The sequence below is a fragment of the Dryobates pubescens genome, chromosome 35 (assembly GCF_014839835.1).
Source record: "Dryobates pubescens isolate bDryPub1 chromosome 35, bDryPub1.pri, whole genome shotgun sequence".
Classification (NCBI taxonomy): domain Eukaryota; kingdom Metazoa; phylum Chordata; class Aves; order Piciformes; family Picidae; genus Dryobates; species Dryobates pubescens.
Window position 1 is genome coordinate 1401850 of NC_071646.1, and position 13213 is coordinate 1415062.

At 63.2% G+C, this 13213-nt stretch overlaps 1 protein-coding gene across 1 annotated transcript in view; it reads left to right on the forward strand.

The window, feature by feature from the left end:
* SOX13 (SRY-box transcription factor 13) overlaps positions 1–12557 on the forward strand; it is a 28433-nt gene extending 15876 nt beyond the window's left edge. The window contains 14 exon segments of the mRNA XM_054176383.1: positions 4390–4591; positions 5193–5298; positions 5783–5869; positions 6479–6651; positions 7206–7274; positions 7438–7552; positions 7644–7675; positions 7677–7727; positions 7809–7968; positions 8349–8458; positions 8586–8682; positions 8775–8918; positions 10867–11083; positions 12275–12557. Of these exon segments, the coding sequence (XP_054032358.1) occupies positions 4391–4591; positions 5193–5298; positions 5783–5869; positions 6479–6651; positions 7206–7274; positions 7438–7552; positions 7644–7675; positions 7677–7727; positions 7809–7968; positions 8349–8458; positions 8586–8682; positions 8775–8918; positions 10867–11083; positions 12275–12557 (1845 nt within the window). The 5' untranslated portion in view covers position 4390.
* The last annotated feature ends 656 nt before the right edge of the window (positions 12558–13213 follow it).

Sequence of the window (13213 nt, forward strand, 5' to 3'; positions counted from 1 at the left end):
CCCACTCAGGTGTTTGCACCCCCACTTGATGGGGTTTGCAGCCCCCCACTCAGGTGTTTGCACCCCCACTTGATGGGGTTTGCAGCCCCCACTCAGGTGTTTGCAGCCCCCACTTGGTGGGGTTTGCAGCCCCCACTCAGGTGTTTGCAGCCCCCACTCAGTGGGGTTTGCAGCCCCCCACTCAGGTGTTTGCAGCCCCCATTCAGTGGGGTTTGCAGCCCCCACTCAGGTGTTTGCAGCCCCACTTGGTGGGGTTTGCAGCCCCCACTCAGGTGTTTGCAGCCCCCATTCAGTGGGGTTTGCAGCCCCCACTCAGGTGTTTGCAGCCCCACTCGGTGGGGTTTGCAGCCCCCCACTCAGGTGTCTGCAGCCCCACTTGGTGGGGTTTGCAGCCCCCCACTCAGGTGTTTGCAGCCCCACTCGGTGGGGTTTGCAGCCCCCCACTCAGGTGTCTGCAGCCCCACTTGGTGGGGTTTGCAGCCCCCACTCAGGTGTTTGCTGCACCCCTGTGTGTTCCTTCCCCAGCTGGGTCGGTCACCTGCTGCTGGGGAGGGAAGGGTTTTGCTTGGGGATGGCTCCTGAAGGGAAGAGCTTTCCCTAAGCTGGGAAGAGAACATTTTCTGCTGAAACTGAGGGCAGAGAGGAAAAGAGAAGCCTCAAGAACTGCTGCCCTGGTGAATAGGTAGATAGGGGCAAGGCCAGCCTGCAAACCTGGGCAGCTCAGCTCCTCCAGCCAAGCTCGCAGCCCCCTTCTGCAGGAGACCTTTGCTGTCCCCTTGGTGGATCTGCCCCAAGCTGAGGGGCAGGACTGGCTCCAAGGCAGCTGTGCTGAGAGAGGGAGCAGAGATGCTGTGGCACAAGGCAGGGGTGTGGGACCAGTCACACAGAATCCCAGCATGGCAGGGACTGGAAGGGCCCTCTGGAGCTCACCCAGTCCAACCCCCCTGCTCCAGCAGGGCACCCCCAGCAGCTTGCCCAGGAGCACAATGTCCAGGGGGGGTTGGAAGCTCTGCAGAGAAGGAGACTCCACAACCCCTGTGGGCAGCCTGCTCCAGGCCTCCAGCAGCCTCATACCAAAGAATTTTCTCCTCCTGCTCAGGTGGAGCCTCCTGGGTTCCAGTTTGTGCCCTCTGCCCCTTGGCCTGTCCCTGGGCACCACTGACAAGAGCCTGGCCCCAGCCTCTTGCCCCCCACCCTTTATCCCTTGCTGAGCATTAGGAGGATTCCCACATCCTCTCCCAGGAGGTTTTTTTGGCTTGGTGTCCCCTTGCTGCTTTGTGCTGATGTGGTGATGCCAACCACCTCCTTCTCTGCCAAGCAGCAACAGGGACGAGGCTCTGGGTGCCTGGGGTGGGCTCTCAGCATCTCACCACCGGTGCTCCCCAGGTTGCTGTGCTGCTGGGCAGGGTGGGGGCTTGTGGGTGCCTGGTTTTCCCCTGGCACTTCCCAGCTGTTCTGCTGGAACACAAATGGGGCAGATAGGATCTGCTGGAGGCAGGAAGGGTGGCACAGCCACGGGGAGAATGGCAGGACGTGAGTTCAGGGGGGAGAGGATGGAGAAAGCAAAGCTGTCACCACCCCAGAAAAAACCCTCCCAGCCCTTGGATTTGCTGGGCTGGAGTTTGGAGGTCAATGCCTGACCACTTCTGAGCACTCTAGGGCTTGTGGAATGAGCTCCCCCAAACGCTGTGCCAGGGGGAAGCAGCCCCACGGGCCCTTGGTGGTGCAAGGAGGGCTCCTGGCTCCCCGGTTCGCTCCTCCAGGCTGGCGCTTCGCATCCCAACCTCGTTCCCGGCATCCCAGCCCCACTCCCTCGCTTCCCCTCCAGCCTGCATTAAGTGGGAAACATTAAAGGCATAGCTCTGTTGCACTCCCAGTGCCAGGGCCTATTGTTCCCGGTCCTATTGTCTGCCACAGGCAGCCCTGGAGCCCAGCACCTGAGCCCTCAGCGCAGGGAAGCAGCCCTGTAACAAGAGACCGGCGCCGGCTCCCTCCTTTCTTCTTCCTCTTTCTTCTTTTGGTCGTTGGCCAAACCTGTACCAGAACCCCGCAGCGAGGCCCCTTTCAGACAGACCCCAGTGAAGCACCGACCCCGTTCTGTAAAAGGAAGCTCCCAGTGGCACTGGGAAGGTTTCAGTGCCATGGAAATGGGACCTGCTGGAAGGAGCCTTTGTGCGAGCCTCAGATGGCATCGCTGGCACCGCTCCGTGCTGCAGCCTGGCTGCTGCTGCTGCCCCAGCCCCTGGGCAGCTGGGCAGCAGGGAGAGAAGGGGGATCTGGGGCAGGGAGGCACTGGACAGGGTGAGGTTTGCCTTTAAAAGACCAAAAAGGCTGGAAGGAGGGAGCAGGGCTTGCACCCACACCTGCAGATCCAGAGGTAGGAGAGGGCATGGGCAAGGTGCTGCAGTCAACAGGCAGATGTGCCTCAGTTTCCCCATGTGGGCCAAGATGCTGCAGCCCTGGTGCAGCTGTGCCTCAGTTTCCCCATGTGGGCCAAGATGCTGCAGCCCTGGTGCAGCTGTGCCTCAGTTTCCCCATGTGGGCCAAGATGCTGCAGCCCTGGTGCAGCTGTGCCTCAGTTTCCCCATGCAGGACAAGATGCTGCAGCCCTGGTGCAGCTGTGCCTCAGTTTCCCCATGCAGGACATGCTGCAGCCCTGGTGCAGCTGTGCCTCGGCTTCCCCATGTGGGACAAGATCAGAATCAGAGATGCTGAGGTTGGAAGAGGCCTTTGAGATCATCAGGGTCCAACCACTCACCGGAGCTCACAGCACCCCCACTGCTGCTCAGCCACCACCACCCCCCTCAGCACCACACCCAAGGGCCCTTTAAACCCCTCCAGGGCTGGGGACTCCACCACCTCCCTGGGCAGCCTGGGCCAGTGCCTAAGAACCCTTTCTGGGAAGGGATTTTCCCTGAGCTCCATCCCAGCCTCTCCACAAGAGCCCCTGGGCAGCCGCTGCTGCTGCGGTCCCTGTGCCTCAGTTTCCCCACCCGCGGCACGCCGCAGGCTTTGGAGCAGCCTCCCGCGGCTGCGGGTGGCCGGAGCTGAGCTGGCTGAGCCCCAGGGCCACAGCCTCCCTCTGGCCTGCGGCCAGCACCAAGGTGTCTGGTTCCTCTCTGCCCCAGGGCGACCCCGCTGCCGGCCAAGGTGAGCTGGGGGCAGGAAGGGGGCGACGGGGCAGGATGCAGCGCTCCCGAGGGCAGGAGGAAGCTGGACGGCTTGGGCCCGGGGCTGGTTTGTTCAGCAAAGGAGGGCAAGGGAACCGAGATTAAACCCGGCCCCGCTAAGATCAGAAAGGCTGGCGAGCACAGTGCCCTATTGTGGAGCTGTCACACTTCCCTTTGCTTTATTGCTTTTGTCCAACACCCCATTGTTCCACTTCCTTTTGTCCCCTATTCACAGCCCTGGCTTTTCATTACCCAGCCAGCCTTGTTGTTTTGGTTTCTTTTGTTGGGAGTTCCTGAGAGGAAGGTTTTTATTTTCGGCCGTTTGATTAATTCGCAGCTTGAGCTGGGCTTTGTTTGTTGTGTAATTGCTGCCCCCCGCCCCCGAAGCCGGGCAGCCCAGGTTCAGCCCCGGGCCCGCCTCGGCTCGGCTCGCAGCCCCTGCCCTGCTTTAAGGAGGTCCTGGCTGTAGGGGGGGTGGAACCGTGTGGGGTGGACAAGACCTTCGAGATGATTGAGACACAGAATGGGTTGGCCTGGAAGGGACCTTAAGGAGCATCCCCATGCCGGGGGCAGGGACACCTCCCACCAGCCCAGGCTGCTCAAGGTCTCATCCAGCCTGGCTCTCAACACCTCCAAGGAGGGGACATCTACAATCCCCCATAGCAACCTGTGCCAGTGTCTCCCCACCCTCACTCTAAGGTGCTCTTGGATGTTCTCTTCCCTGGCCCCCTCCTGGGGAACAGAGACACCTCCCTGGGGTGGCCTGGATGGGCACCAGCTGCGTTCTGCCACCCCTTTGGGGCACACAGCTGTGGCTGCTGGGGTGGGATGGGGTGCTGCAGGGTGGTGGAGGAGCAGGCACCGGTGCTGATGGGTGCTGGTGTCCTGCCAGGGTTCCTGGGTGAAGGTGATGCCAGCACCAAGGCCACCCAGGACGTGTGGCAGCTGTGACAAGCTGCCTAGGTCCTGCTGGCCACACCACTGCTGATGCAAGCCAGGCTGCTGGTGGCCTTCTTGGCTACCTGGGCACAGCCTGCTTGATCCTAGCCATCTGTTGACCTGCACCCCCAGGCTCTCACCAATGCTCCCTGGCAAAAAACAAGACCATTGCCCCTGAAAAGCAGCCCCACAGAGCACCCCAGTGTGGGGCCAGGCTGGGCAAAGGCTGCTGGGGGCTGGGGGGTGCCCATGGCCCTGCTGACAGCTCTGTTGCCCACAGGATGTCCATGAGGAGCTCTGTTTCTCCCCACCTGGAGCTCGATGGAGCTGGCAGCATGGTGAACTGCACCATCAAGACAGAGGAGAAGAAGGAGGCTGACTACGAGTCCCACCCCGGGGCTGCCCCCAGCACTGAGCCTTGCTCCAGCGACCCCCCTGGGCCACCCCCGAGGGAAGGCACCGACCCCCAGACCCTGCCACAGGTGAGTCCTGTGCCTGAGACGAGCACTGGTCCTGACTGGGGTCTCTGGGCTGGCAGAGCATGGAGGTCATCCCTGCTCCAGACCTGGGCAGGAGGAATCAAGCCCTGGCAGATGTGGGGGGGGGTTGTTTCTCTGGGTGGTTTTCCCTCATCCCAAGCTGAAGCTTGAGCCCCCCCCAGGCTTTCTGGCCCTTGTTGATGCTCTTGGGGCTGTCTTGGGATTCAGCTCTTCACTGCGAAGCTCCTCATGGCCACCTCCAGGTGTTCTCCATCCCTTTTTAATTGCCCTCGGGTTTTCCCTCCCCCTGACCAACAGCCTCAGCCCTTCCCACTCCCTGCTCTGCCTCCCTGGGTGGGGACAGTGCCCCGAGGAGCTGGGCAGGGTGGAGAGAGGGCAGAACCCTCCCTCGGACAGCCCCTGGGGCACGAAGAGCAGAGTCGCTCTCCAGCCAGGCTGGAGGAATGTGTCTGGCACTGAGACCCAGCAGTTAGCCAGGCAGGGCTGGCTCCAAGCATCCTACCAGCCCAGTACCTCCTGCCTGGAGAGCTGGGGGTGTCCCCATGCCTGGGATCAGGAGCCAGCAGCTCTGTGTGTGCCACAGGAGTCCTCCTCCCCTGCCAGCGATGCGCCGGAGCCCAGGCGCTCTGCCTTCGAGCCGGCCGCCAGCGGCCAGGACAAGCTGGACTTCAACAAGAACCTGAAGGAGGGTAAGAAAAGTTTCCAAGTGGCCTCCTGGGACCTCTCCCTACCCCCTTTGAACCCCTCCATAGCTTTCCAGAGCCGTGGGGTGGGATGAGGAGGCACAGGTGGGGTGAAAGATGGAGGTGGTGTGGGGTGCTGGGGGATGGATCCTGCCTGCTGCCCACGGCCTGGGAGGTGCTGCCCCCATAGCTCCAGGTCAGGGGGTGGGCTGGGGAGAGCCTGGGGGGTGGTGAGCTGGAGCTGGTGGTGAGCTGTGGTGGTGCTGCTGTTGCTCCCTCTGCCAGCCAAGTTTTCTGGCTGCTTCTCTCTGCCAGCACAGGGAGCAGCTCCTTGGCCACCTCCTGGGAGTGCTGGTGGTTGCAGTCAGTGCTCTCAGAGGGCATTTCCAACAGAAGCAGCTGTAGGGTTCTCTGCCTCTGGGAGCCTGTGGCTGTGCTCACCTGGCTCTCCTCTCCCTCTCCCTGCTCCCTCACCCTGGCACCCTACCAGTGATGCCAACCATCGAGAAGCTGCTCTCCAGTGACTGGAAGGAGAGGCTGCTGGGCCAGAGCGCTGCCGAGTCCAAGGAAGTGAAAGGTGAGGTCTGCTCCTGGCCACCCACCTCCACCACCCTCTCTCCCATGCCCTCTGCCTGGGCAGCCTGGGCTCTGCTCCCAGGGTGTTCCCCACCTTGGCAGGAGGGCAGCAGTGGCTGCAAGTGTCTGTGCTGAACAGGGCTCTGTGCTTTGGTTAACCAAAGCGCTGCTTTGACAGGACAAGAAGAAATGGCCTCAGCTTGCCCCAGGGGAGGTTTAGGTTGGACATGGGAAGAAATTTCTTCCCTGAAAGGGTTCTCCAAGCCTGGCACAGGCTGCCCAGGGAGGGGGTTTGACTCTCCATCCCTGGAGGTGTATCGAAGCTGCAGGGATGTGGTGCTGAGGGCTGTGGCTTAGCCCCAGCCTCGGTGGACTTGGAGAGTGCTTGGAGTGGCTGAGCTTAAAGGCCTCTTCCAGCCAAAAGGATCCCATAGTCTGAATCCTGTCATCTGACTGTTGGAAGGTGAACATCACTGCTAGAAGCTTGCCCCTGGCTGCTTGGGAGGGATGGTTCAGCACATGAGGCTCTCCCTGCCCCCAGCGCATTGGGCGCTCCCTGGCCGTGGGTGGCGATGCTGCTGTCGGTCCTCACCTGCTTGGTCTCTCCCAGGGACCCAGGAGAGCCTGGCTGAGAAGGAGCTGCAGCTACTTGTCATGATCAACCAGCTGTCCACGCTGAGGGACCAGCTGCTGACAGCCCACTCGGAGCAGAAGAACATGGCAGCGATGCTCTTCGAGAAGCAGCAGCAGCAGATGGAGCTGGCACGGCAGCAGCAGGAGCAGGTGGGCTCAGGTCCTGCCTGCCTGGGGCAAGGCCTTGCCTACAGAGCCTTTGGGCATCCCCTAGGGCCACAGGACCAAGACCCAGGGGGGTGGTGGAGAGGTGGCTTGGGCACTGGGGCTGCTCTGTCCGCCCAGAACCTCTCCCATTTTCTGTGCCCATCCCCAGGACTCCCTTGGTGCTGGGGGACAAGGGCCAAAGGAGATGGGAATTGGTCTGCTTCAGAGAGCTAAACCAGCCTGGGTCCTTCCTGGCCATGCTCTTTGCACACCTGCTTTTCCCCTCTGCTGGCCTATATGGTGCCAAGGGCAGGGGTGATACCCCCAACATACCCTCTGGTGGGGGTGACACCACCCTCCCAGCCTGTTCCTCTCCCCATGCCCATCAAGATGGCCCAGGGGCAGCTCAGCCACCTCTTACCTGCCCTCCCCACGGCCCTTGGGACCCCTTGCCTCTGTTTTCCTGGTGCTGGGCAGCTGGTGCCAGGCTGTGGCGTTGCTGGGGCCAGCTTGGCACTGCTGTCAATGCCACTGAGCCCTGCTGTCCCCTCTGCCAGATCGCCAAGCAGCAGCAGCAGCTGATCCAGCAGCAGCACAAAATCAACCTGCTCCAGCAGCAGATCCAGGTACAGGCAGGGGACACCTCCCTGTGACCCCCTTCCCACTCTGGCTGATCTCAGCCCCCCCCGGGGTGCCCCTTCCCGGGGCCAGGCAAGGGGGTGCCACCCACCTGAGGTGTCCCAGTGTGGCCATCTGGACTCTCTGCTTCTCTCCCCCTCTTCCCCCCAGCAGGTCAACCTGCCCTACGTCATGATCCCTGCCTTCACCCCCAGCCACCAGCCCCTCCCTGTCACTCCTGACTCCCAGCTGGCACTGCCCATCCAGCCCATCCCCTGCAAACCAGGTGAGAGGGGGCCCCTGGCACTGCCCCAGCCCTGTGGGGTGGCCTCGTGTCCCTCCCCACCCCCCAACCCCTCTTCCTCTGCTCCCCACAGTGGACTACCCTGTGCAGCTGCTGCACAGCCCACCCCCCCCCCCCGCTGAAGAGACCCCCCGGCTCCAGCCACCTCCAGCTGCAGGTACAGCCCCCAACCCCCCCTCCCCCAGGCTAGGGGAGCTGTGGGGGGCTGTGCTTCAACCCCTCCTCCCCTGCACCACAGGAGACCTCACAGCCGCTGAACCTGACTGCCAAACCCAAAGGCTCCGACCTCCCCAGTGCCTCCAGCTCGCCCAGCCTGAAGATGAGCTCCTGCCAGTCCCTCACACCAAGCCATGGTGCCAGCAGGGACCTGCAGACCAGCCCTTCCAACCTGCCTCTGGGTAGGTTCCCAGGCACCTTCCCTGGCATTGGGTTGGCTTGGAAGGGACCTTGAAGGTCTTCCAGCTCCAACCCCTCCATCGTGGGCAGGGACACTTCCCACCAGCCCAGCTTGAACACCTCCAGGGAGGGGGCAGCCACAGCCTCCCTGGGCAGCCTGTGCCAGGCTCTCCCCACCCTCACTCTAAGGTCCTGTTGGATGTTCTCTTCCCTGGCCCCCTCCTGGGGAACAGAGACACCTCCCTGGGGTGGCCTGGATGGGCACCAGCTGCGTTCTGCCACCCCTTTGGGGCACACAGCTGTGGCTGCTGGGGTGGGATGGGGTGCTGCAGGGCGGTGGAGGAGCAGGCACCGGTGCTGATGGGTGCTGGTGTCCTGCCAGGGTTCCTGGGTGAAGGGGATGCCATCACCAAGGCCATCCAGGACGCTCGGCAGCTGCTGCATGGCCACAGCGGAGCCCTGGAGGGGTCCCTGGGCAGCTCCTACCGCAAGGTGAGAGGCACCAGCTGGGGGCTCAGCCTCCCCTTTCCCACCCCCACTGTCAGCATCCAGGGCCAGGCCTCCATCCTGGGGCGAGCTCCCTGGCTTGGGGCCGGCTCCTGACTCCCCTCTGCCGCAGGACCACGCGGGGATGGACTCCTCCCCGGTGAAGGAGCGCATGGAGGAGACCCCAACCCACCGGCTGGACGAGGCTCTGCTGCCCTGCGAGATGGACGGTAGGGGGTGGCTGGGAGCTCCGGGCTGGCTGCTGGCTGCCTGCTGGCTGCTTCCCCTGGCTCCTGAGCCGGGCTGGGGTTTGCCCTTGCAGGCTCTCGGCACTTCCCCGAGTCCAGGAACAACAACCACATCAAGCGCCCCATGAACGCCTTCATGGTGTGGGCCAAGGACGAGCGGAGGAAGATCCTGCAGGCGTTCCCAGACATGCACAACTCCAGCATCAGCAAGATCCTGGGTGAGTGCTGGCCAGCTGCCCAGGGCCCTTCTCTGCAGCCCTGTGGTGTGGGGCACCAGCTCTGTCCACCTGCTTGCTCTGCTCGCAGGGCTGGAAGGGAGCTCAAGGCTCAGCCAGCTCCATGGGCAGGGACACCTCACCCCACAGCAGGTTGCTCACAGCCACCTCCAGCCTGGCTGCAAACACCTCCAGGCAGGAGGCTTCTGCCAGCTCCCTGGGCAACCTGTGCCAGGCTCTCATCCTCAGCCACCCCCCAGGTATGGGTGGTGATGCCCACACCAGGGTGATGCCCTTGCTAGGTGGTACCCAGCTGGTATGCACCAAGGCTGGGGGTGGTTTGGTTCCTGTGTGCTCTCCAGCTCCTGGAAGTGAGGCTCTGAGCTGCTGGGAACGGTTGAGCACACAGGGAAGGACCTGGTGGAGGACACCTGGGCACCAGCTGCAGCCTCCCAGGATCAATCCTTTCCCTCTGCCAGCCTGGCCCCAAGCCCCTCTCCCAGCCAGCAGCCTTTGTGCCCTGCCCTGCTTTGTGCCCTGCCCAGGATGTGGTGGCCACGAAGGTCAGCAGTGGGGGAATGTGAGTGCCAGGCTGGCACAGTCTGCTTTAGCTTGGGCATCTGTACCTGCCTGGTGCTTGGGGAGGACCAGAAGCTGTGGCCCCAGTTGGGTCCCAATCCAGGCACCACATTCAGATGCAAATTCAAGGTGCCAAGTTCAGGTGCCAAATTCAGATGCTAATTCAAGGTACCAGGCCTGGCTGCCCGATTCAGATGCAAACCCAGGTGCCAAATTCAGATGTAAATTCAGCTGCCCAATTCAGATGCAGATTCAGGTGCCAAGCTCAGAGGCCCAGGTACCAAAGCCAGGTGCCAAACTCGGCTGCCAAACCCCAGTTCAGGTACCAAATTTGGTCCCAGCTCCAGATGCCAAACTCACGAGACCCACTTCAGGTAACCAAAACCTAATTCAGATGCCAAACTCAGTCCCAGCTCCAGATGCCAAGCTCAGATCCCCTCTCCAGGTGCCAACCTCAGTTCCAAGCTCAGATCCCCACTCCAGGTACCAAACTCAGTCTTAAGCTCAGCTGCCAAGCTCAGATCCCCTCTCCAGGTACCAAGCTCAGTCCCAAGCTCAGCTGCCAAGCTCAGATCCCCTCTCCAGGTCCCAGGCTCAGCTGCCAAGCTCAGATCCCCTCTCCAGGTCCCAAGCTCAGCTGCCAAGCTCAGATCCCCTCTCCAGGTCCCAGGCTCAGCTGCCAAGCTTAGATCCCCTCTCCAGGTACCAAACTCAGTCCCAAGCTCAGCTGCCAAGCTCAGATCCCCTCTCCAGGTACCAAACTCAGTCCCAAGCTCAGTTGCCAAGCTCAGATCCCCTCCCCAGGTCCCAAGCTCAGCTGCCAAGCTCAGATCCCCTCTCCAGGTCCCAAGCTCAGGCGCCAATCTCAGTCCCAAGCTCAGCTGCCAAGCTCAGATCCCCTCTCCAGGTCCCAGGCTCAGCTGCCAAGCTCAGATCCCCTCTCCAGGTCCCAAGCTCAGCTGCCAAGCTCAGATCCCCTCCCCAGGTCCCAGGCTCAGCTGCCAAGCTCAGATCCCCTCTCCAGGTCCCAAGCTCAGCTGCCAAGCTCAGATCCCCTCCCCAGGTCCCAGGCTCAGCTGCCAAGCTCAGATCCCCTCTCCAGGTACCAAACTCAGTCCCAAGCTCAGCTGCCAAGCTCAGATCCCCTCTCCAGGTCCCAGGCTCAGCTGCCAAGCTCAGATCCCCTCCCCAGGTCCCAGGCTCAGCTGCCAAGCTCAGATCCCCTCCCCAGGTGCCAAACTGGGGCGCCAATCTCGGTGCCAGCCCAGCTGCCGTGCCCAGCAGCTGGCAGCCCGCGGCTCTGCTCCCAGGCCGGCTCTCTCCCGGCCCCGGCGGTCGGCAGCGCCGCCCACAGCTGCTCCTCCCGCCGCAGGCTCCCGGTGGAAGTCCATGAGCAACCAGGAGAAGCAGCCCTACTACGAGGAGCAGGCCAGGCTGAGCAGGCAGCACCTGGAGAAGTACCCTGACTACAAGTACAAGCCGCGGCCCAAGCGCACCTGCATCGTGGAGGGCAAGCGGCTGCGCGTCGGCGAGTACAAGGCGCTGATGAGGAACCGGCGCCAGGACGCCAGGCAGGGATACTTGATAGGGTAACGTGGGGGGCACCGGGGGCAGGGGGGTGCCCTGACCCCTGGGGGCATCACTATGGGGTGTGGGGGCCCTGACCCCTGGGGGCATCACTATGGGGTGTGGGGGCCCTGACCCCTGGGGGGCATCACTACGGGGTGTGGGGACCCTGACCCCTGGGGGGCATCACTAGGGGCTGTGGGTGCCCTCATCTCTGGGGGGCATCACTATGGGGTGTGGGTGCCCTGACCCCTGGGGGCATCACTATGGGGTGTGGGTGCCCTCATCTCTGGGGGGCATCACTATGGGGTGTGGGTGCCCTGACCCCTGGGGGCATCACTATGGGGTGTGGGTGCCCTCATCTCTGGGGGCATCACTATGGGGTGTGGGTGCCCTCATCTCTGGGGGGCATCACTATGGGGTGTGGGTGCCCTCATCTCTGGGGGCATCACTATGGGGTGTGGGGGCCCTGACCCCTGGGGGGCATCACTATGGGGTGTGGGTGCCCTCTTCTCTTGGGGGAGGATCACCCAGGTGCCCATGGGCTGTGGGTGTCCTGATCTCTGGGGGGGATCAGCATGAGGTGTGGGTGCCCTCACTTCTTGGGGGACCCACTATGGGCTGTGGGTGCCCTGATCTCTGGGGGGGCCTCCTCATGGGCTGTGGGTGCCCCCACCTCTGGGGGGGGCTCACTATGGGGTGTGGGTGCCCTGCTCTGTGAGGGGGCTCACTGTGTGTGCCCTGATCTCTTGAGGGGGATCACCCAGGTGCCCATGGGGTGTGGGTGCCCCAACCTCTGAGGGGGAATCACCCAGATGCCCATAGAATGTGGGTACCCTGACCCCTAAGGGGGCTCACCCAGGGGCCACAGGAGGCTGGGGGGAGGCCTGGAAGGAGGCTGCAGGGAGGCTGCTGTTGCTCTCCCAACTAACCAGAGATAGGAAATGGGTTTGAGCTGCCCCAGGGGAGGTTCAGGTTGGACAGCAGAAGAAACTTCTCCACGGAGAGGGTTCTCCAAGCCTGGCACAGGCTGCCCGGGGGGGCAGTGGAGTCTCCATCCCTGGAGGTGCAGCTGTGGCACTTCAGGCTGTGGTTTAGTGGTGGGGGTCGGACTCGAGGACCTTAGAGGTCTCTTCCAACCTGAATCATCCTACCGGGAGAGGAAGGACCTCGGTGCCTGGCTTGGTGACTCTGTTGCCCTCCTCCTCCCGCAGACCCCAGGGCAGCCAGCTGCCAGCCGGCTCCGCGGACGTGCTGTACCAGCGGCCGGTGGGCATGCAGCTGACCCCTCCGCTGATGGAGCACTACCTGCCGCGGGGCATGGACCCCAGCATGCCGATCATCGTCAACACTCGCAGCCTGAAGGAGGGCGAGGGCGGGCCCGGCGCCGAGGACGGCGCCCCGGGGCCGGAGGGGGAGCTGTACCGCTACAGCGAGGAGGAGGACTCCGAGGGCGAGGACAAGAGCGACGGAGAGCTGGTGGTGCTGACAGACTGAGGGGGCCCGGGGGGAGGGCAGCGGGGGGGGACAGGGCTGGCTGCCACCAAAACCAGAGGTCACAGCTTCCCTCCCCCCTCCCCAGCCTGATGGGACTCAGCCCAAGGGCTGTGCAGGCAGCACAGGAGGGCTGCTGCCCTGCCAGAGGGGACCTCTGCAGGTGGGCACCCAGGGCTTGGCAGGGGGCAGCTGCTGCCACCTTGCTTGGAGATGTGGCTGCCACAGCTGCTGAGCTGCCACCCCCCACCCCCAGCTTCCCCCAGGAGGTACTGAAGGGGTTGGGGTGTGGGAAAGTCTCCAGAGCATCTCCCCCCCCCCACCTCCAGCACCCATGGGTCCCTTCAGAGAGCCTCACCTGCCACCCCCACTGCCAGGGCCAGGGGCTGGGGCCACTCTTGTCCCTCACCCAGCCCTGCCTGACCTCCTTGCTGCATTTATCCCCTGCCAGCACATTCCCACGGATCCATTTTTTAGCTGCTGCCTGGACCTGAGCACCAGCCAAGGGCTCCAAGGAGCCCTTTATGCTCCTGACAGCTCTGCCCCACTTTGTAAACAAAGCAGGTGCCTGTTCCCTGCCTGCCCCCCTGCCCTGGGCACAAGCCCAGGCCCTGCTGGGGCTGTGCTCCATCCCTCCCTGGGCACCTCTCCCTGCCTCT